Genomic DNA, 22,284 nt, shown 5'->3' with positions numbered 1-22,284 from the left:
ATTCATAACAACCTTGTAGCCCTCTCTCCCCAGACCTGTGAGTTGGCTCACTAGATCCACAAGAAATATGGGGAGCAAAGTGTGGGCTTTCACAAATTAAAAAAGCTTTCACACCTTGCCTTGTATTCATTCTTAGAAATTAATAAATTTTTTAAAAGAAAAAAAAAAAAAGACTCCCCTTTTCCAGCCTCCCTTATTCTAGATTTCATGTGCCCTGGGATCCTGACATCCTCATTCCATTCATGATTGACATTCTTTCTAGGAGAGTCATTGCTTCAAATCCTGTGTGGGTATGCTTCTGGAAGCTCATCTTAGATGCAAATTCAGTGATGTATTTGGGACTCAGCTCCTCAACTTTGCCAGCTGTGCACCCTGCACAGACAGGCCCGGGGGTCGGGAGGGTACATCTCCGCTCACTACTGGAGTTAGTGTAGGCCAGTGTGAGTCCGTTACTGGTCTCTAAAATGGCATAATAATACCCCAGAGAACAAACTAAGATGATGTGTGTGTCCATACTTTGCAAACTGCAAAGTTGTTATTCAAAAGTAAGATATTATTAGTATCCCTCAACTTCTCCAAGTCTGTTTCCCATATGTAAAATTTTAAAAAGCTACATTTGGGGGCACCTGGGTGTCTCAGTCATTAAACGAGTGCCTTCTGCTCAGGTCATGATCCCAGGGTCCTGGGATCCAGCTCCACATCAGGCTCCCTGATCGGCAGGAAGCCTGCTTCTCCCTCTCCCACTCCTCTGCTTGTGTTCCCTTTCTCGCTATATTTCTCCCTGTCAAATAAATAAAATCTTTTAAAAAGTAAAAATAAATAAATAAATAAAGCTACATTTGCCTTATTTATGTTTTTTGAGGGGAGGAGGGGCAGAGGGAGAAGGAGAGAGAGAACCCTAAGCAGGCTCGCCACCCAATGCTGAGCCCAACAGGGGGCTCCCTCTCAGGACGCTGAGATCATGACCTGAGCCAAAAGCAAGAATGGGACGCTTAACCGACTGAACCTCCCAGGTGCCCTGTACACTTACTTGCCGTATTTATAACATAGGATTTCTGTGCGGGCAATATTGGTTGTGTACATGTAAGAGGGTATTATTACAATTGCAAATACCAGTTACTGCTTTGGACTGCCCCCTGAGAACCTACTATGCCTCTACCTCCTTTTGGTTCTGATGCTAATTTCCTATTTGTTTGCCACTGCCAAGGAGGGGCAATATTCTTCTCCTCAAAGGGTACCTTTCCAGAGATTGTCTTGAATTCTCGAATCTCAGTGACTCCTCTAACGGAATGATCACAACAGCTCTAAGGCACAGACGACGCTGACAGGACCACCTTCCTCCCTAAAGAGCATCGGGAGCCACACTGTGCACAGACTGGCCAACGCAGCACCCTGCCTGGCCAGGGCAGACCATAGCGCAGGCAACTGTCCAGGCACTGGCAAAGGAGCCCATCTCCTATTCTGAGGGTAGCTGTTTGTTTATGCTTATCACTTTCTACTTCCTGAAGTGTTTCCCAGATTTGCTTCCGTTTCATTAATCCAAATCAATCTCCAATCAGTCCTGGAAGGAACAAAGAGCTGTGTACTGTATCACTAGTAAAATTTATCTCATTCCTTTGTTTTATGCTCTGTCCTCCCCCGCCCGCCATTAAAATGTAAACTCCATCAAATAAGAACTTTGTCTCTCCTGTGTGGCACAAGGGACTAACGCAGGACCCACCATATAGTGGTCACTCAGTATATGTAACTTCTACTCCATCGTCCTTGCCCTTGTACCAATGTTTTCTACTGAGGAGATGCTAGGCTTTGAAATTGCAATCTGGGAAAAATCTTAAATGATCATCACACTCCTGTGTCTTTCAAACGGCTGTAGCACCGGTACCATGTTTTTAACCACATCAAAGCATATCTATACCTATACTTATAAATACACTTTTAGATACGCGTGTGCACACACACTTCATTGTGATTAAAAACTTGGTGTTTTATAAGTATAATATGCATGATCAAACAGGAGGTGGGGACTACCGAGGCCCACCACACGTTCTTTGTTCTCTCTTTCGTACCTCCATTCCTGAAAGACTAGTAAGACATCTCTAGTTTGGGGCACTTGGTTGGCTCAGTCAGTTAAGCATCTGCTTTTGGCTCATGTCAAGATTCCAGAGTCCCGGGATGGAGCCCCACATCGGGTTCCCTGCTCAGTGGAAGGCCTGCTTCTCCCTCTGCCCTTTACCCCACTCATGCTTGCTCTCTCTTTCTCTCAAATAAATAAATAAATCTTAAAAAAAAAGAAAAAGAAAAGAAAGATCTCTAGTTTCAAAGCCATTGATCTGATCATTCATTCAATAAATATTTACTGGGGATCCAAAATGCTCCAGGAATTACTAAGGGCTAGGACACATTTGTGTACAAGACTGACAAGCTTTCTGATCTCACTGAGCTCACCTTCTGTGGTGAGAGATAGGAAGTGCACCCGCAAACAAGTGAGTGACATAAATTCAGATAGTGATAAGAGTTAGGAAGACAACACCTCTGTAGTGAGAGGGGAGGAAGAGAGAGAAAGAGATCAATCGTGTGTGTGTGAGTTAGGATAACCAGCCCTGAGGTCTCTCCAAGCAGGTGATATTTGGGCTGAACCCTGGATGACAAGAACAGTCCAGCCAAGCAAAGTGCTGTGGAATCCAACATTTTGGGGTTGCAAATAGGGAAACTAAGCAGTAAAGGAGGGGTGATGGGCCACAAGGTCATGCTGTTAGTTAGCAGTAAAACTTGGACCAGAATGGAGGTGCTTTGTCATTCCACTACTTACCACTGTGATACCATTTTCTCTTTCCTAGTTCCTGCAATCTGGCATTCTCTTGTCTTTTGGAGCAACTTCCTTTAAAACTGATCTTCTTTCCCATACTCTTTAATGTATTTCTTCATTCTATTTTCTCAGTAAGTCACCCACGTAACCAATTTGTGTCCATATATACTAAAAATAATTATGGTGGAGAAGGGTGTACGTGTGTGTGTGTGTGTATGTGTGAAGGGATGGCGTGTGTGCAGGCATGTGTGTGAGGAGGATCTGGGGTATATTTCCCAAGCAAAAGTAAGACTTGATCTATTGGAAAAAAGACAGCTTGACTTCCTTTATCTTAGTATTTTTAAAAAGAAAAAGCAATGTTGCATAGCATAATACAAAGACATTTGCATCTAAAAAAAAAAAAAACCAAAAAACCAAAAAACAAAACCTTAGAAGAAAAGCTAAGGAGTTTAAAAGTTACTAGAAAAAAGTCATCATCTCTAAGGCTCTAATCTAACAGACAATGAAGCTGAGTGTGTCTACCCTTGGGAACAAAAATGAGATGACAGCCACAACCAAATGACCCTTTTGGCTTCCTTCTAGTTACATCTTGTTTTGTGAAAGAAAATGCACTGGACTGTCCAAGAGCCTCAGATGGGATCCACAGACCCCAAAGATTCTAGGAATCATAAAGATGCAATTTGCAGAGCTGTTCTCTAACCAAATCAAGAGACAGGGAGGGAGGGGATGGTGCTATCAAAGAAATCCTCTAGATTTAATATGCGGTTGGGTGAATTTTCCTTTGTTGATTTGTCTGGAGCAGATCCTAAGCATTCCTTTTTTCCAGTTCTATTAAATCCCCAAACAGATCTGAGTTTTAAGGGCTTAGGGCTGCCTTGGGAAATAGGTGATTACACTCTCTGCTTAGGGTTTTAGTGATAAGGGGAAAAAAAAAAAAAAAAGAGGCAGTGGATTGAATTCCCCTCCCCCAGACCAATTTCTCAGTGACTCTCTTTTGTAGTTCCTCTTTAAAGCAGAAACATATTTTTTAAATGAAGTGATGACACGTATAAAATCCCATCCATTAATCTGCACTTTCCAATTGTGTGTGTGAGAGAGAAACAGACAGACTAGTCAATTCCTGAGGAAAGCAGGCTCCGTAAGATTGTCTTTTCCTTTTCATTTCACATTTTATATTTCATGAATTATTTCACAGGGGTACTCATTCGGGAAACTTCTTTACCCACAGAAATACCCCAAGTGTGGCTAGGATAATCTAGGCAAACAAAAACAGTACTTCCTCTAAAAATAAATGCAATGAACCAAACGCCAGGCCTACAGCTGTGTTTTTCATACTGGAACCCTAAGCTCCAACAAACAAGGTCAGTGATGGAGTGATTCGTTCATGACTCCCAGGAAGAGAGTTAAGCAATTCTTAGGGCTGTGCACTCAGCCTTTGCCACAGCTGGACCTTGCTCCCAAGATTACTTCAGAACCTCCTCACCAGTATTTCCTTTAAAAACCAAAACACCCTCCCCACCTTGTCCCTCTCCTTCTTTCAGTTCTTTCTAACAGATAAATTTAAAAGGAGAGACTGAAATGTGAAGAGGAAAAGTGAAGGAGCAGGGAACTTATTCAACGTGTATCCACCCAAAGGGGGCCTCTGGGGTGATCCAAGCCACTCACCAGGTGCCCCTTATTGTTTTTCCAAGAAAGAAACTATGTACTAAGGAGCTAAAAGGACTTGAAGAAGTTGCTGGATTAGTTAGTATCACTAGGCCTTCAACATCCAATTTCTAGGCCAGGACTCTCTTACCCTATTACTGGTAAGTATCGTATGTAGAATACAGGGTCCCTGTATCATGTCCTCTTTGTTTATTCACTTTTTGGGAAGTGTAAGGCGGGAAAGATGAGGGACTTAGAATAATGTGCTACAAAAAAGAAAGGGAAAGAAGAAAGAAAAAGAAAAGGTGAGTTCAGAAACACTGTTCTTTAAGACGGAATATGTTTACTTTCTCCCCTGCATGCTGTTTGTAGCTAGCAAAGTCTTCTGTGACCTAGAAGATCGAATGCAATTACATTGCCCATCTATATTTGCTATGCTGTTTGACTCTCCCAAGGGCATCATAGCAGTACAAGGGGGAGTGACATCTTTATGAGGTTAACCCTTTTCTATTTTAAGGGGAGACTACCGAAGGCAGATGTGTTCCCTGGAGCGTAACAAGAATGCTGGAAATTTGGTAGTTAGGAGGAATGACAGCACCAGGCCATCATCCAGGAGGGAAAAAATAAATTGCTGTTGGGAGGACTGGCGAGCTAGGAGAGCCTCTAAGAATGTTGATGCACATGAAGTGAGAGTGACAGGGATGACAAAGGCAGGGGGGCTCAAATTAGAGCCCAGTGGGAAGGGACAAAGGAGCAAGCAAGGAAATGAATGTTTGGGAGGCTCCACCATGGGCCAGACCACACGCTAGCTGCTCCCATGTGTTATCTCATTTAATCCTCGCAAGTTCTGGCACCATTTCTACCACAGTGAAAACCGGAAAATGAGTCTCGGAGAGGTTAAGTGACCAGCGCTGGGGGGGACGCATTTAAAGAGTTGGAGCGGTCGTCGCCGCTAAGGCTTCCCAGCTCTGATTCCCTTACCCTTTGCTAACTAAACAAGCACCCCCAAAACTTCGTGGCTGCAAACCACAATGTGATGTTTCCCGTGATTCTCGGGGTTGGCTGGATGGTTCCTCTGACGATTTCCCCTGGGCTCACTCACTCGTCTGGCTGCACAGAGCTGGAGGACGGGCTGGCACGAAGTGGCTTCACCCTCGTGTTGGCAGCCGGTGCTGGTCCACTCTGTGTGTGGACACTCCGTCTCCAGCTGGCTACACCAGCAGGTCCTTTATATGGCGGTCTCAGGGCTCCAAAAAGCTTCTTTTTCTTAACCACTTTACTGAGGTATGATTGGCATCTAGAAAGCTGCACACATTTAATATACACAGCTCTGTAAGTCTGGGGTAAGTGTACATCTGTGAAACTATCACCACCGGCAAAGCCATAACCATGCCTATCACTTTCCAACGTTTTCTCCTGCCCTCTTTATTATTTTTACTATTACTTGTGGTAAGACCACTTAATACAAGATGTTCCCTCTCAACAAATGTTATGGCAAGGAGGGCTTTTTGGGACACCTGGGTACCTCAGTTGGTTAAGTGTCTGCCTTCAGGCCAGGTCATGATCCCAGAGTCTTGGCATCAAGTCTTGCATTGGGCTCCTTGCTTAGCGGGGAGCCTGCTTCTCCCCATGCCTGCCGCTCCCCCTGCTTGTGCTCAGTCTCTCTCTCTGTAGCTCTTTCTCTGACAAATAAATAAATAAAATCTTTAAAAAAAAAAGAAAAAGGAGGGCTTCTTAAAGGCCATCCTCACAAATAGCACAACATCATTTCTGTCATATACTACTAGTTAAAACCACAAGACCATTCAAGATTCAAGCGGGTGGGGCGGGGGTGACAGCATCTAGTTTTTGAACGGGAGGAGTGGGAAGGTCACATTACAAAGGGGCATGTGGGATAGAATCGCTGTGATCATTTAAAAGATGATCTAGTAGGTTTGCTCCTTCTACTACCAAATGTTAATAAAAATTCCCAAATTGCCCCTGTTGTTTTTACAGATTTATAAAAGGTCCTTAATAAGAGATACCTGTGGCATCTGAGCTGGTTAGGGGTCCAACTCTTGGTTTCAGCTCAAGTCGTGATCTCAGGGTAGTGGTCTCAGGGTGGTGAAATCGAGCCCCACCATGCACGCTCTCCCTCTCTCTTAAATAAATAAATCAGTCTTGGGATGCCTGCGTGGCTCTGTTGGTTAAACGTCTGCCTTCGGCTCAGGTCCGATGCCTTCGGCTCAGGTCCTGATCCCAGTCCTGGGATCTAGTCCCACATGGGGCTCCTTGCTCAGCAGGGAGCCTGTTTCTCTTTCTGTCTGCCACTCCCCCTGCTTGTGCTCTCTCTGACAAATAAATAAATAAAATCTTTTAAATAAACAAATAAATAATCTTTTTTAAAGAGTCCTCAATAAAAGGACAACTCTTTATAACCTGGACTAGAAAACTTGGGTTCTAGTCCAGCCTCTACTAACCTTTTAAATGGGCTTTAATTTTTTTCATCTGTGAGTAAAGTATTTGGTCTGTTTTCTCTCTAAGGGCTTATGCTACCCTATAAATTGATAGAATAGTGTCCTATTTTCAGATCAGTATGAACTAACCCTCTTGGGGGCTGGGAAGGATGGAGATGAGAGATGACTAGAAATGACATTGCTTGTATGTAACATACTCCCTTTCATTGCTGTGACTACAGAATTTGGGAGGCAATGAGCAAAGGAATTACTCCTTCCCGTGGTTGGTTAAAATCTTCCATGATCTGGGGGGTGCTCTGACCATTTCCATTTATTATATGCTAAGCCAGCGTGGGTCCCTCAGCATTCTACCAAGGATTAGAGTACAAGTCCTTGCTCCATGGGCTTCTAGACCTGGTTAGCCATAACAATTCCTATGCAACACACACTCACACCAGCTAAGCAGACACTGGAGGTGAAAGGCTCCGGAGCTGGTCTCTTCCTGAGGGAAATGTTTAGCTGGGAGCTCTCTCAGAAAGATCATTTGCCTCGTCTCTGGAAGATCAAGTTCCCAAGGAGAAAACTAATGTTTAATTTAGCACAAAGACACTTCAGAATCTCTCTCTGGGGGACTGAGCCTGCAAACAGATCCACATGCAAAGAATCTAAGCGAGAAAAGGAAGCTCTCTTTGGTGCAGTGGCTACAGGACTTGGGCGCAAACTTCACTCAACTACAGCCTCTGCCCATTGTTTCTGTCAGGAGGATCGGTGCTCTTTCCAGTTTACTCTTCTGTCTGTACTTTGGACTTTTTCAACACTCTGTGAAACAACCAGATGGGACAATACCACTAGCACATGCTTTTGCTGTCTGAAGTTACATGGTGCATTGTGGCAGTCAAATGTGCAAGCCTTAGCTGGTTGGTCCACTGAGGTGAACAAAAACATCCACAAAAAAATTTCGTTTCTCAGCTGCTTAGCTAGAGAGTGCTTTCATTTTTTACGTAATTGAGACCCTAGAGAGCTCCAGAAATGAGCAGTGCACATTCATTTAAGAATGGCAATCATCATTCCAAAGACACGGTACAGGTACATACTGTATTCAATTAAGCCACGTCTTTGCAGTCTGGTTACCACGGTGTTAAGAGATTATACTGCTATCTCAAAGTCTCCTGGTAAGTTATTAAAAGTTGTAGCAAACTTCTGCCTGAAGTAAATTTTCTGAAAAGGAAAAAAAAAACAACACAAAACCAAACCCAGGCTTATAATGAACTTTCCATTCAAATCCATCCCAACCACCTGAAGAGAACTTTTTCGCACAATGAGGAGTTCAAGGTGTTGGGCTGCATGTGGGCAACAGTTATCAGTGCTGCTGGGAAAAGTCCACAAATAAAACTCAGCCACATTTCTGACAGAAGAACATTTTTAAAACGACAATGTTAATGATTCTCTATCAACATATGAACTGCCATGACGACTCAGGAAGCAAGAACACTGTTAAAACAATATAAAACAAAACAAACCCAACAGGAGGTTGACTCTACGTTTCCTAAGAACATTTCACTTCAAGAGGAAGAGGGGGATTAAGTGGAAACGATGGGGAATAAACACACTAACAAAAAAATTTTGACTACATTCTTTGCTGAGTTAGAACCAATAAATCCATCCCTGCCCAAACATCATCCACCCAATGAGACTATTCCTAGTCTTATCCTGTCCTTTCTTCAGAGAAACATCATGCTTTTGATTAAGAATCATCCTCAATAAAACTTGCTTTGAAGCCTTGGCAACATTTTCCTCACATTTCTTATGGCATCAACTTTTAGGTGATACTGAGCAAGGAAGAGATTCTAAGCTAAGAACCACATCGATAGCATGAAATTTTCCACATGCCCCAGGTCAGGGGTGGGAAGAGGACAACTCCTGTTGCTGTTCATTTGCGGTTACAGTGAGTTAACTGATTCCTTAGTGACTTGAGCCAGGGATCTGACTTTCAAAAGCATAATTTGAAATCTCCACAGGAGGGAACTTCTAACTCTTTGTGACTCTGTGACCAGATTCACTTAAGAATTATTCAGCAGTCTAAATTAATAATTCAGTGAAGTGGGTAAATTTGGACTAATCAGTTTTAATGATTCCAAACTCTCAAAAACAGTTTAAGTTTCTCACTTACCCACAACTTGCTAGGCAACTGAATGGAAAGCCAGCCTCTATTCCAGAAGTCAAATAAAAACTCTAGTCAAGTTCTAGATCAGAGGTCCCAGAATCCCAGGAATGGAAGGGTTATTCATTGATCCTGTTCTCAAGAAGAACACTATTAAACCAACACCAGGGAAAATGTGAATCTATCCCAGATGACATCTCCATATTAGACAATTTTGGGAAACTGGATGATACGGCATCCATCACTAACCATTATTTTTTTTAAGATTTTATTTATTTACCTGACAGAGAGAGAAATCACAAATAGGCAGAGAGGCAGGCAGAGAGAGGAGGAAGCAGACTCCCCGCCGAGCAGAGAGCCCGACGCGTGACTCGATCCCAGGACACTGAGACCACGACCTGAGCTGAAGGCAGAGGCTTCAACCCACTGAGCCACCCAGGCGCCCCCATCACTAACCATTTTAATAGATATTCAAAGAAAAGCCATGGGCGCCTGGGTGGCTCAGTGGGTTACAGCCTCTGCCTTTTGCTCAGGTCACAATCCCAGCGTCCTGGGATCAAGCCCCGCGTCAGGCTCTCTGTCCGGCGGGGAGCCTGCTTCCTCCTCTCTCTCTGCCTGCCTCTCTGCCTACTTGTGATCTCTGTCTGTCAAATAAATAAATAAAGTCTTAAAAAAAAAAAAAAGAAAGAAAGAAAAGCCATGCCCCACGAAATGTCTCTCATATATTCTGAAGATGGAATCCTGAGCCGGCAAAAAACATGAATCTGACTCAGGCAGGTCGCCTTTCTCAGTAACAACAGCTAAATTGTACTGAACCTCTACTAGGTGGCAGGGAATTACCTCATTTAATCAACAACCTGGACTAGTTCTATTACTATCATTCCATTTTACAGCTGAGGAAACTGAGGCAGGAGAGTTCAATTAACTTAACCAAGAAGACACAGATATTAAGTGGCAAAGTTGTGATCTGAAACGAGGTAGTCTCACCCCCCTCTTAACTGCTATGCCGCCCTGTCTCCTTAAGCCAACTTTCACACCTCTATTTCCAACCCTACCCACACCAAATACTAAGAGGGCAAAGTCTGTATCAAATTGCTCACCATGGATACATGAACTATCATGGCATAGAATTACTGCACAACAATTCTTTACTGAATTAATAGCTAATTTCTAAATCCCATAAAGCATCCATGTCCACAATCTTGGTGTAAAATTTCGGGACCTTTGCTAAAGTCATTAAAACCTATGGAGAGCGCAGTGCACGTACACACTGTTATTTGCCCATTTTCATAGCCATTCCTTCAGCAAGTGGGTAAGGCTCAACTCTCTGGCCTTCTTTTAAGACTGGTGGAGAACGGGTGGACATCTCTTCTCATCCCCTCTCTAAGGAAACTGAACAGCTCTGAGTCTTTCACATCTGCCCCTTAGATACAAGTTGGAAAGGGTCGAAACTGGCAGCCGTTTACTGTGGTCAGCACCCCGACATTATCATATCTTCGATCAGAAAGTGTTGGCTTTTCTCCTCTGCCATCTTTTCCATAGGGAACTTTCCCTGTGCCATGTGAACTTGGACCACACGGGAAAATGGGACCCCACTGAAGCTTAGGGCAAGGGAAAGCTATGGAACACATCTGCATTAAAAAGAAAGCGAGCGAATCTCAAACGCCATCTGGAATCACAGTCCCTCATAAGTTTCTGCTCACAATTTTTTTTTTTTTAATGAAATGAGTTTTGTCAAGTTCATAAACAGGCAAACTCATTCATTGGGAAGGGAAGTTTACACCTCAAGAGAAGACGCTTTTCCCCCAGGGCAATTCTTACTTGCACTGGAAGGCCTGGGGAGCCCGGGAAGAAAGGTGCATGTCCTTGGTTCAGCTTCCTTTAGTTTCTCTTCTGTGTCTAGCAAGCGTGTTTTAAAACCGTCTCCTTTCCATGCCAAAGGCCATGTCATGCTGTATATAACTCACCGGGAAGAAGGGAAGTGTGTAAATAGCAAGGCATTAAGCAGCTCCAGGGACCTGAAGATAGGTAATACAGAACACTCAGGCAATGTGCTCTGAGAAGAGGCTGCCGGAGGGGAAGTGTAATACTTGTCTTCAAGTGTATGAAGGATTATTATTGCTTCACAGATGCTGACTTCTCAGAGCCTTCCTTGCTCTACCGTTTTCCTGGGCTACTGATGTACTCTTCCCAGAACTTCAGCCCTGCCAGCAATGGGATCAAGCTCACCTGTCCCTCTCACTACTCACACCCAACGCTGTCAGCCAGGCTCCACTCTGTCCCACACCTGACCTGGATACCCATCCGCCCTCAGCGACCCCGTCCCACGTTTCCCCATGCTCCCTCCTCCCAGGCCCTGCTGCAAAACCCGCACAAAGGCTCTCCCCGGCCCGGGTCTGAAGCACTCTCCTACCAACCCCTAACAGCCCTCCCATTCTGAGGACCTCCTGTGTGTCCGGCACTGTGCGGAATGTTCTGGTAAAGAGCGCTAGCTTTGTTATCCAGATGAAGATACCGACGGCCAAGAAGAATAAAGTCATTTCCACAAGCTCATCCAGCTAGTAGGTGTGAAGTAGATCTGGATACAGTCAAAATATAAAATCTGTGCGCTAAATTCTCCCATTTACTATTGCTCTAAGACTCGGTTTCCTTATTCGTGAAGTGGGGCAAGTGTTGCTTACTTGCCAGCGTGTTTTTTTTGTTTTTTTTTTTTTAAGGTATTATATAAAATATAAATTCTAGGGCTCAATGAGTACTAAGTCCTTTTTCCTTCTGATTTTTGACATCAGTTTTGGTCCATTCCACCTACTTCATACTGGTACCGTTCCTTTAGCAACGTGGTCTTGATTTGCCCAGTGGACTGGTAAGCAAGCAGGGACCATGTCTTTAGCCATATTTCTCCCTATTCCCCCACAGAGCCTGTTAGAGTGTGAGGGAAATTAGCATGAAAATGCAGAAGAAAGAATTTGGAATTGTTTACATTAAACATGATCCAGCCTATGAACATATATAAGGGCCTGAATTAAAGAACAAGGAAGTAGCAGAATCCACTCCGGATAGCTTCGTTGCCATGCACCGCAGAACGGATGATTTTTAAAAATTTTCATCTAAGCTTTTTGAGACCAAATAGCAGCACTAAAAACAAACACACACAATAACAACTAAAAACAAGAACAGCTAATCATAGTCGCTCTTTTAGTCATATTTAATTATTACGTCTTAGAATATCTGAAAACCCATGTTTGTCTCGGTAACTTAACAAAAGGTTTACAGGCAGAGAGAAGCCACACAATATTAAACTGGAAGGTTTAGAACTCGAAGATTTGGAAAACATCACCTAACAAGGATATTATTTCAAAGAACACAGATGTCTTCTGTAAACAAACACTGACCCAAACAAGCAAGGCGTCTTGCTTGACATAACAGCCCTTGCTGTCAAAGCAAGCTTTCTGTCCATTTTTGATAAAGGATTGTACCAACTTCTCTCTCCACTTGAACTCTTTTGCCTTTGTGAGATCTTATAATTATATTTACTTGAAAGAAGTAGTAGGAAGGTCCTGGAGAGATAAGAACTCTCCCTTTATTACTTTGTTCTGGAAAACAGAACAAAAATAGGTCAGTTCTTAAGGAAATGATGGCTGCATATATAAATAATGTAAACACTCCTATCACTGTCCTGGGGAGGATATTTATCATGTAGGCAGCTGGAGACACCCAGATCTGGCCAATGAACTGTTTCTGTTCTCAAACCCCCCCACTTAGAGCTCTCAGACTGTGAACTGTCAATTGGAAACTTGATTATTATCAGTTAAAAATAACCAGGGAACTCTGGCAATGATTTAACTTGTTTGACTTTCTTAAGCTAACAATTAACATTTTAGACGATTGTTGACAAAATATTTAACTTTCCCATGCCATTTGTGCAAACGATTTTTCTAATATTCCTTAGACGCTCTGGTGGACACACCTTTCCCAAGCTGCTCTGGTCCCAGCAGGGGCCCGTAAAAGACATGCGCACAAGGACCCTAGCCACTTTCACAACACGGCACGTTTTAACTAAGATTTCCTGGCAACTTCAGGAACACTTAAGCACACTGATAACTCAGTCTTATCTTGGCAGCGCTAAATTTGAAATACCAATCCCTCTATTTACAATAAAAGGTATTTCACCATTTAAAACAGACAACTGAAAGCTTAAGTATCCTTTTAATCCCTGGAAAAACCGGTATTATGATTCGTTGCTTAGTAGTTTATTATTAGCAATACTAGTAATAATGCCTTAAATTTCTGTAGTGCTTTATTTTTTCCCAAAGCCTGTTCAGAAACACACATTCATTTGCTTCTCTCAACAAGCTAGGACAGCAATATTGTTCTCTCTGTTTTACAGATGACTGCTAAGTAACTTGTCCTAGGTCACCCATCTGGTTAGTGATCAAGCAGGCACAGAATCGGGGAGGCAGACTCCCTGTCTGATCTGCTTTCTTTCCTCCACACTGCGTTAGAGAAAAGATAATCTCTAAAGCCAAAGATGACTTGGAACCACTTATCTATCCATCCTAGCAACACAGTCTATGCAACGGAAAAAAAGAGCTTGTCTCAGGGAAAGGGAAAGATTAATAACGAATCGCAGAAGCTCTAAACCTTACTGTATTGGACCAGCAATTATTCAGTCTCACAGTTCATTCAAAGATTCAAACGTACTTCACCAGAAAATGATTCAGTGCCTAAAGCCTGCTCCAAGTGGTTAGAAATGCAGATCTGCTCAAAGCCCTATAATCCAGGCCCTCTGAAAGGCCCTGTTCCTGCAGCCTCTGCAGCAATGGGGCTTCCCCTGAACTTGCACTTGAGCTAAAGGAAGAAATTGACTGAGTAAGGGCTGCAGAATTAGGCTGTCAATGTGGAGAGCATTAGCACTGGCTTGGAGGTTATTGCATTGTTCAGGAAACTTGGGCTATTGAAAAAACTCAGACTTTATATATTTCTTGCAGCACAATAGCCCTCAGGTCAACGCAATCCCACAGGCCAGAAGTATTACTGACTCCATACTAGGCATTGTACTAGCAACTACGCAGCATACTGAGATTCCATCTGAGGATTCAGTGCATATTTGATTTTAGATGACCAATATTTTCTCTCTCACCCCCCGAAAGGACATTTATGGCCACTTATGGCATACGGATTAACTCTTAAACCTTCAACACACCCAGACAGAAGTAAATCTGGTCAAGCACACAGCGATAAAATTAAGAAAGAACTCTGCCACTCATTCTGCGCAAAGTCCCCCTTTAAATTAATAGTGTCTCTGAAAATAAGAGGAGCCCATGTGAGGTGGGACCTGCCGATCTAATGTGCCAGGATGAATCAGTCCCCAGTGCCCAGGCCTCCCTTCAAACACAATGTTATCGGGTTTATACAGTACTTGCATCACCATCTCTGAGTACCATGCTGAGTAACAAAGCTCCAAATTTAGAAGCTAAAATGGAGAAGGGGATTTCCAATAACCAAAAAGGGGGTGGTGGATCAACCTTTACAAAGCCACACGTTTCAATGAAAAGCAACCATCAGAAAGAAACTGTTCTTTTTAGTCCTAACTCAGGGCACCTCTCATCATCACCGAGCTCAGAGAGGGGTCTCCTCCAAGGCAATGTTTCAGGAGGTGGCTGGTGGTTGGAAGGGAGGAATCAGATTCTCTCTCAGAACAGGAGTCGTACAACAGCCACCTCTGGCTTCTGCAGCAGTAAGCCTTCAGTCGGGAAAGGCAGGACCCCTTCCTCTCACTTCCTCCCAGCATGGAGAGTGCTATCGTAAAGTTACAATAACCGCTGAGGTTGGTTGGTTTCATTCTGCATCCCAAAGTCCCCCCTCTCCCCGCCCCCAAAAGAGCCAGCCTCATTCTACTTCCACGTTGGAGAAAAGAAAAAATCAAAAATGGCCATAAGCAGACATGCCAACTTCCTGGCAGAGCCGGGATGCGAGAGCCACCTCCAGTCTTGGCACCCCGGACAGATATCAGTCTTCTCCACTGAAAAAGGCTGAGCGCCTCATCCCCTGTGTCATCCCCAGAAACACTTACCAGGAGACTGCGAAGTGCACAAAGTGGTATTATTGGGAGACTTGCAGACAGATTATAAATTTACTAGAGACAATCAAGGCATTTAGATGCTTCTGGCTGCAGATGCCAGTGACACACACATACATACAAACCTCATTCTTCTCTCCCTTTGAGTGATTTCCCCACCCCCACCCCCTCTGCCATTCACCTCAGCAGCTCTCTTTCACAAAACAAACTCCCACTGCTCTCCTAGGGAATTCCAGGGAGTGGTGGGGATGGAACAGGTGGTAGGGAAGGGAAACTAGACCTTGAAGCTCTAATAGGACCTCGCAGGTCAACTGCATTCAAGGATGAGACAGCAAACACTGAGTAGTTCAACTGTTACCAGTTGTTTTTCCTCTGGAGCTCATGCCAGGAAGTCGCAGTTCTAGGCAACCCAAGCAAAATGTGTGTGTGGTGGGGCAGATGACCACTAACCTAGCTTTCCCAGAACTTCTAGATACCTCACCACACACCCAGCCTAGATATAAGGGGGAGCCACAAAGAAGCATCCTATAGGCCTGGCTGGGGCGGGGAGAGGGGGGTCTGCTCTCTAGAGCTCCTTTTCAAGCTCCTTTGGAAAAGGAGTTGGATGCACTGTCCTCCTCTCCTTTGGGCTTTTGGAGTACTTTTAGTCTCACATGGCCATTTCCTGTTGCTGACTTTCATTAGGACTGGCTTGGGCAAGCCGGAGCGGTGCTGCGAGCAGACACAGAAGATCAAGGGCCCCACAGACCTCAGAAATGGAGGTGGCCTGTAGGGCTGCGGGGCAGCCCTCCACCTTCTAACCAGAGGCCACTGGCCTCGCAAATCCAGGGGAAGCCGGTGCACGGCAGGCAGTCACCTGACCAGGACTGGCACCGAGAACCAATGATTCAAGGGATACTCCCTTTGGGATGGGGTGTGTCTGTGCCTCTGAGGAAGAACTGCCAGCCAGAAACTTCAGTCAGAACTTTCAGGTTTGATGTCCTGTCACCAGGAGTGGCTGAAGACAAGGTACTTCCTAGGATGATAGAGTGTAAATGGCCCCTTCCGTGCCTGCCCACTGTCCTGAACGCTGTCAGCTGGCATGACCTGCCTGTGGTGCCCGGGAAAAGAAGCTAGGTGGGAGGGGGCAGTGGGGGCATCCCTGGGAAATCAGGGAGTAAGCCTCTCAGAAACATTCCCTCACTAGTCTTGGGGATGTGGCCCCCCACATTTCTCTTTCGACTGAGGGGACACTCATGGAACTTCTCTGTTAGAGATCGCCACTTATGGTCTCTTAACCCAAGAAGGGGCCACTTCAAAGGGGAAATGGGAAAAGCAGGAAAAGGCTTTGAGAAAGGTCAGCTGGACTGACAGAGGAATTCAGGCTGAAGCACGGCTTATTGGGCCTAATCAGAGCTGGCTAGCCAGAACAGAAGATCTGTGAGAACAGGGCCTTCCTCAGCGGCTCACTCAGATCTTGCCAGCCTGTACCCACCTCTTGACTCCAGAGGGCCTCTGGGAAGCTTGGGCTTTCTACTTCCTAAGAGACAGCCTACGAGTGTAGGAATACCCATGAATGAGCACCAGCAGAACTTGATGAGTAAGAGTGGAAAGCTGCACAGACTGCCTACCCGTTGGCCTGGGAGGTAGCCAGGTAACACCTTGGCCCTTTTCCTTGCTGTCCGCTCCCCCTCAGGCCAAGGCAAGCTCTACCCTCACAAAAGGCCACTGGACCACAGCCAGAATCATGAGAAAACCAGGTGCCTTACCGCAATCAGGGCTGAGTTCCTCTGGTCCCCAGGGGTTGAAGCTTGTGACTGCTGCTCACCGTCGATCCCACCACCGCCACCATTATTGCTACTGTTGAGCAGGTGCTGCTGGTGGTGATGGTGATAGTCTGGTGGGGGCGGTGGGGCTGCTGTCGCCGCTGCTTGAGAAGCTGCAGGAGGGGCAGCAGGGGGCGGTGGAGGGGCTGCCGTGGTGGCCGCAGTGGCAGTGGCCTTGGCGTGCTTGCCAGCCTTCCTTGCCCCCTGGCCATGCTGTACCAGGCTCAGGAGCTGCAAGGTGCTCTCTCTTTCCCGGTCTGAGCTCTCAGCCCGACCACGCTCATAGCGTCCTTCACAGCTCAGGTGATGCTGGCGGCAGACGGCGATCCGAGCCCGGAGGCGCTCCACGATAGCACTGTGCACTCTCGGGGCGACTGAGCCCCCTCCAAGGAGCCCCGCCCCAGGGGCCCCCCCTAGCCCTCCTGTGGGGGCCTGTGGGGGCGCTGTGTCCCCCATCTTACTGGACACAATGCTGCCTCTGGGATGGTGAGGTGGAAGGAGGCTACTGCTGGCTATTGCAGGCAAGTCTGTTTTTGACAATGTGAGCTCAGTGTTCAGGGCCACATGAATAGAGGTCTTCAGAGGTTGGGGGGAGCCGTGGAGAAGGTGTGGGGGAGGGGAGTTAGTAAAAAGAGGGTGAGGAGACAGAACAGAACCAGTCGCAGAGGATTAGTTGGAAACAAACCCTTATCAACTTACTCTAATTGCATTTGACAGCTCTCAGAGAAGTTGGACAGAGTTGGTGGGTTCCCCCCACCCCCACCAGGCTGACAAGCGCCCCTAGGTACTTTGTAAACACACGATCTGGGGGTTAGAACAAGAATTCAGGGATTGTCAAGCCAGAGACAGAAACAGACAGCAAAGGGAATTGAGAGGAGTATTAATAGAGCCTGGACTCCCCCTCACCTAGTTGTTCAGAAAAATTTTTTATGGGGATGTTTCTGCAGAGAAACACATCTCTACCACGTCTATGTAACCTGCAGCCTTACTTTTCCTCGGGTTAGGGAAAAAAGTGCTGTTTCAAGAAAATTTTCAAAGTCAATGTTCAGAATGTACAAAAATCAAGAGAGGCTGTCTGTTGGCTTTTAATTTTTCCTCCCTTTCCGTTGGCTCCGATGTTTTCTCCTCTTTGGGGTACTGTAGGATGTTGTCTTCTCCCAAAAGAGGGAGATAGCTTTTCAATTGTTAACAATGTCAGTAACTGGACTTTTGGACCATGCTCTTTTCTTCAGCTAATCCAATCACCGGTAAAAATCCTCCTTCCCTCTAAGGTTTCCTAGCCTTAAATGAAAGCAGTCTGAAGTCGCTAGCCACTGAGAGAAATCCTTCAACACATTTTTTTTTCTTTCCCGCTTACGCTTCCTCACCCCCGGCTCTATTCTAACACAGTATCAAGAGAGACAAACTCTTCCGAGAGTAATTTACAAACGATGGTCAAACTTACAAACTTCCAGCAAATTGCACCGAGTCATGTCCAGCCACTTTTCTGTCCACTTTTGTACATTCCATCCCCGGCCAGTGGATCTGAGGGTCTGGACTCTCAATAAGCAATGTGGTTCTATCTCTGTATTGCTCCGCTTTATAGATGGAAAAAAAAAAAAAAAAAGTAGCTTGTATTTTCCTTTCTCTTTCCCGTCTGTTGTTAGCCGCTTTGCTGACACTGGCTCCACTGCCCGGAGTCACGGCGATACACAGGCTTTCATTGTGCTCCGATAGGAGAGGGAGAGAAAGAGAGAGAGTGAGACAGAGAGGGAGAAAGAGAGAGCCAGCAAGCTGCAGATGGGGGCGGGGGAGGGGGCGGGCAGGAGAGCCGAGCGGCGGCTCCCTGGTGGAAGGCTGGTGTCACTGCACGAGTGAGTAATTGCAGCCGGGCGCCCGAGAAAGGGGAACGCAGAGGGCCTCCCAGTGGCCGAAGACGTAAATCCCACAGCCTGCGCGTGGCGCGTCTCGGCGGGGCTCCCTTAGGCTGACTTGGCGGAGTGGGGAAAGCTGGGGAAATTTCCCCAACCTCTACACATGTACTTCACCAGCTCTAAATGTTGAAGAAATTCCCGGCCAGGGAATGTATTTTCCCTTTCAGACCTACCTGACGCCCCCCATGAGGATATCATTTTCATTTTTCAGTATGTTGTAAAGGACGCCACTGAGCACGCCAGCGAGAGCTGGGTGAGCACCAAGGAAATGCTCATTAGTATAATAAGGAAGGCGGGCGAGGATGTGCGTGTTGGGGTCGGGGGAGGGCGGGGGAGGGTGGGCAGAGGAAATCACATCGCTAGCCCACCCGGAAAGGGGAGGCCAGTGTCTGTCTACCTGCCTGCCTGTTCTGTGCGTCTTTGAGTAAGTCAGCTTGGGTGATTACAAGCAATTCAGCAGGGGTAAATAAAAGATTTCATGACGATGAAACCACCGGTCCCAGTTCTAGAAAAGAAAATGGTTTTTCTTTGAAAATACAAGATTACTTATGACAAGTAACTGCAAGATCCATGGCTATCTGGTTTACATATGAATGGAGGAAACTCAGTATGTAGCCCTGGAGTTTCAAGTTTAGGTGAGCACAAAATTGGATCGTCAGGACCATAACTACGCTGTGTGTGCTAACTCCGAAGTCATTTGGATTTGAGGTCTCAAGCAATGGGACTTCATTAATCTAAACTAATTCTCCCACCTCAGTGACACGGCCCTTCTCTAAACTGACCTATGGAAAGAAATGAATGGGTAAAGTCAATGGAAACAGGGTTAAGACTGGATTTATTTACAGTTTAGTTCCCAATAGGCTGGTCTGCTTTAATCCATTTTATTTTCCAAATTCTGGAATATTTGTTTGGAATCGGGGACAAGTATACTCTGATGGAATGTAACTTTTTTTTTTTTTTTTTTTTTTACTTTTCATTGGAACTTCTATCTGTCCTTTCCAAGGCTAAGTTCCTCACTAGTTATGTGGGGAAGGGCCGGAATTTGTTTTTGTTAGGTATGCAGATTTGATGGGGAACTCTCTCATAGGTGTCATTAAAAATTGAAGTTTTGATCATTTTACATTTGATTTTTTAAAAAGTTGTACTCATTAGACATTATCTTCCATTATATGGGTACTTTATATTCAGTGATCATACTTGATAAAAGAGAAAATGTAACATTTAAATTTAAAACACTGTTTACTGGACAATGATGCCATAGCATTGATTTTCATTAGTAACTCAGAATCCTTAGTCAAATCCGCTGTTCCTTTCTTTTTTTTTTTTTTAACATTTTATTTATTTGACAGAGAGAAATCACAACTAGGCAGAGAGGCAGGCAGAGAGAAAGGAGGAAGCAGGCTCCCCGTGAAGCAGAGAGCCCGATGCGGGGCTCGATCCCAGAACCCTGGGATCATGACCTGAGCTGAAGGCAGAGGCTTTAACCCACTGAGCCATCCAGGTGCCCCCGCTGTTCCTTTCTGATACAAATTTTGATTTCCATGCTAGACAGGGACATACCTTAAAAACATGTCAAGCAGGAGTTTAATAGATTTTCATACTATAGTCAGTGGTGTAAGTCACTTTTTTTAGAGTGTCTTTTATATACATTTTTCCTTTACGGCCAATTAAATTCAAGCTAAAATCATTATCATGCACATCCTCATTTCCAGTCACATCAGCTACTGTTTATTTAATCACTGTTTCAGGCACAGCACTTCACATAGATCTCCCTTAATCCACAATCTTGAAAGATAAGTATTATTAACCTCATTTAGAAGTGAGGAAACTGAGGCTCCCAGAAATTAAACTCCTTGTTCCAGTTCATGTGACTAGGAAATAACAGCTCAGGGCTTTACCTCAACACTGATGGCAAACCTGTGCTCTCTTAACCACTGGGCTGGCTGCCTCAATATCGCAAAGCTGCAATTACACTCTAATCAGCTTGCTAGAGTCTAAGCCTCCAAGAAATGAGTAGTGAATAGAACCACCCATCTGAAGGTGAGAGCAGACAAGTGAGAAAGCATGGTCAATTACATCCAACTGCCAATAAAATAAACATTTATTTTGTTCATTTCCCTCCCCTCCTTTTAATGGCATTGTTCTCTAACCCTTAAGTTTCTGTGTAGCCATATGAATTCTTTCAAGGATTGCTTTCCTTTTACTTGTCCATTTTTGACTCATCATCTCTCCTAACCATGGCTACTTAACACTAAAGCACCTAACACCACAGTAATAAATGCCAAGATCTAAACACTTCACAGACATGTAAGATTTTAAATTTACAAAGTATTTTTTGGTGTTACAGCAAATCAGTGATGTTGATGGTTATGATGATGATAAAATAATACAGCATGTCATAATACCTGTTCGAGGTTAATTCAGTTTTTTCAATATTTCAATTTTCTTATGGACTCCTTGCTTTTGTTCCCCCAATCCAGGCTCATTTCCATTTCCTAACAGCTTGTCTCTTTGCTATTCTTTTGGTGTTACCGTATACCTAAAAAGCCTCTTGTAGTTTTCAAACACCCACTTAGGAAGTTTGCTTGGTTGCAGTAACTGCAGACATCAGCAAAACTACTTTTACATTTCCTGATCAACAGTCAGAATGCTGTTCCAGTGGGAAAAATGCTTCATGCCAGCAAGATGCCTGACCTAGGAACTGGGTCAGCTGCCATCATTACGTCCCTCTAATCATTAGTGCCTTAATTTTTACAAATTAAATGCATGATATTTAAAACAATACATAAATTAATTTAAAAAACTCTCCAGGTGGAAGGCAATCTCACTCTTCAGCATTCTTGGGCTTGTCTGCAGTGTCGCGCGCGTATGAGAAGTGATGCTCCTGGGGGCAATAGAGATACTTTACAGACCCTTCACTTTCATTTTCCGTGGCCTTCCTTTCTACAAGCCATTCATGATCCTTCACCCTTCCAACTTGACTATTACTTTTCCTCCAGTTCTGCCTTGCTTCTTTTTGGGCACTGTCACTTCATCTTCAACTCTCAACTATGGCTTCATTTTAGTTAAGGATTATTTCCATATGCCAGAGAAATAAGAATAGAGATATGTGACTGAAATTTCTATTTCACACTTTACAAAAAGGTATGTACTCCTCACGTGAAACATCAGCATCAGTATTCTCAGCACTTTGTGAGCTTTTTCCATGTGTTTTGCTTACAGTAGGAATAGGGATAATTTCAGAAAATTGAAGCAAATACTAAGTTATCTCTATGTAAGGACTTAATGAAGTGTAGCTTTTTTTGTATGCACATACACTGAACTCCATGCATGAACCGCATAACAACTGAAGCCAGGTTCAGTCAACACTTGAGGTCAGAAACAAATATATAAAATTGCACCGAAAAATAGATCCTACTATGATATTACCTTTAAGAATTA

The 22,284-nt window shown here is 44.5% G+C and overlaps 1 protein-coding gene and 1 long non-coding RNA gene across 2 annotated transcripts in view; one reads left to right on the top strand and one right to left on the bottom strand.

Annotated features, from left to right (window-relative positions):
- MAML2 (mastermind like transcriptional coactivator 2) overlaps nucleotides 1-18,603 on the bottom strand; it is a 346,811-nt gene extending 328,208 nt beyond the window's left edge. The window contains exon 1 of the mRNA XM_046014867.1: nucleotides 16,874-18,603. Coding sequence (XP_045870823.1) covers nucleotides 16,874-17,386 — 513 coding nt within the window. The 5' untranslated portion in view covers nucleotides 17,387-18,603. The remainder of the gene's footprint in view (nucleotides 1-16,873) is intronic.
- Nucleotides 18,604-18,977: 374 nt separating this feature from the next.
- The window catches only part of LOC123948236, a 30,649-nt gene continuing 27,342 nt past the window's right edge, over nucleotides 18,978-22,284 (top strand). Inside the window, exon 1 of the long non-coding RNA XR_006819938.1 lies at nucleotides 18,978-19,096. This is a non-coding gene — a long non-coding RNA (uncharacterized LOC123948236). The remainder of the gene's footprint in view (nucleotides 19,097-22,284) is intronic.

Source organism: Meles meles, chromosome 8, assembly GCF_922984935.1.
Source record: "Meles meles chromosome 8, mMelMel3.1 paternal haplotype, whole genome shotgun sequence".
Classification (NCBI taxonomy): Eukaryota; Metazoa; Chordata; class Mammalia; order Carnivora; family Mustelidae; genus Meles; species Meles meles.
Note: the sequence above shows the minus strand (reverse complement) of the source record. Positions and strands in the feature narration are given on the sequence as shown.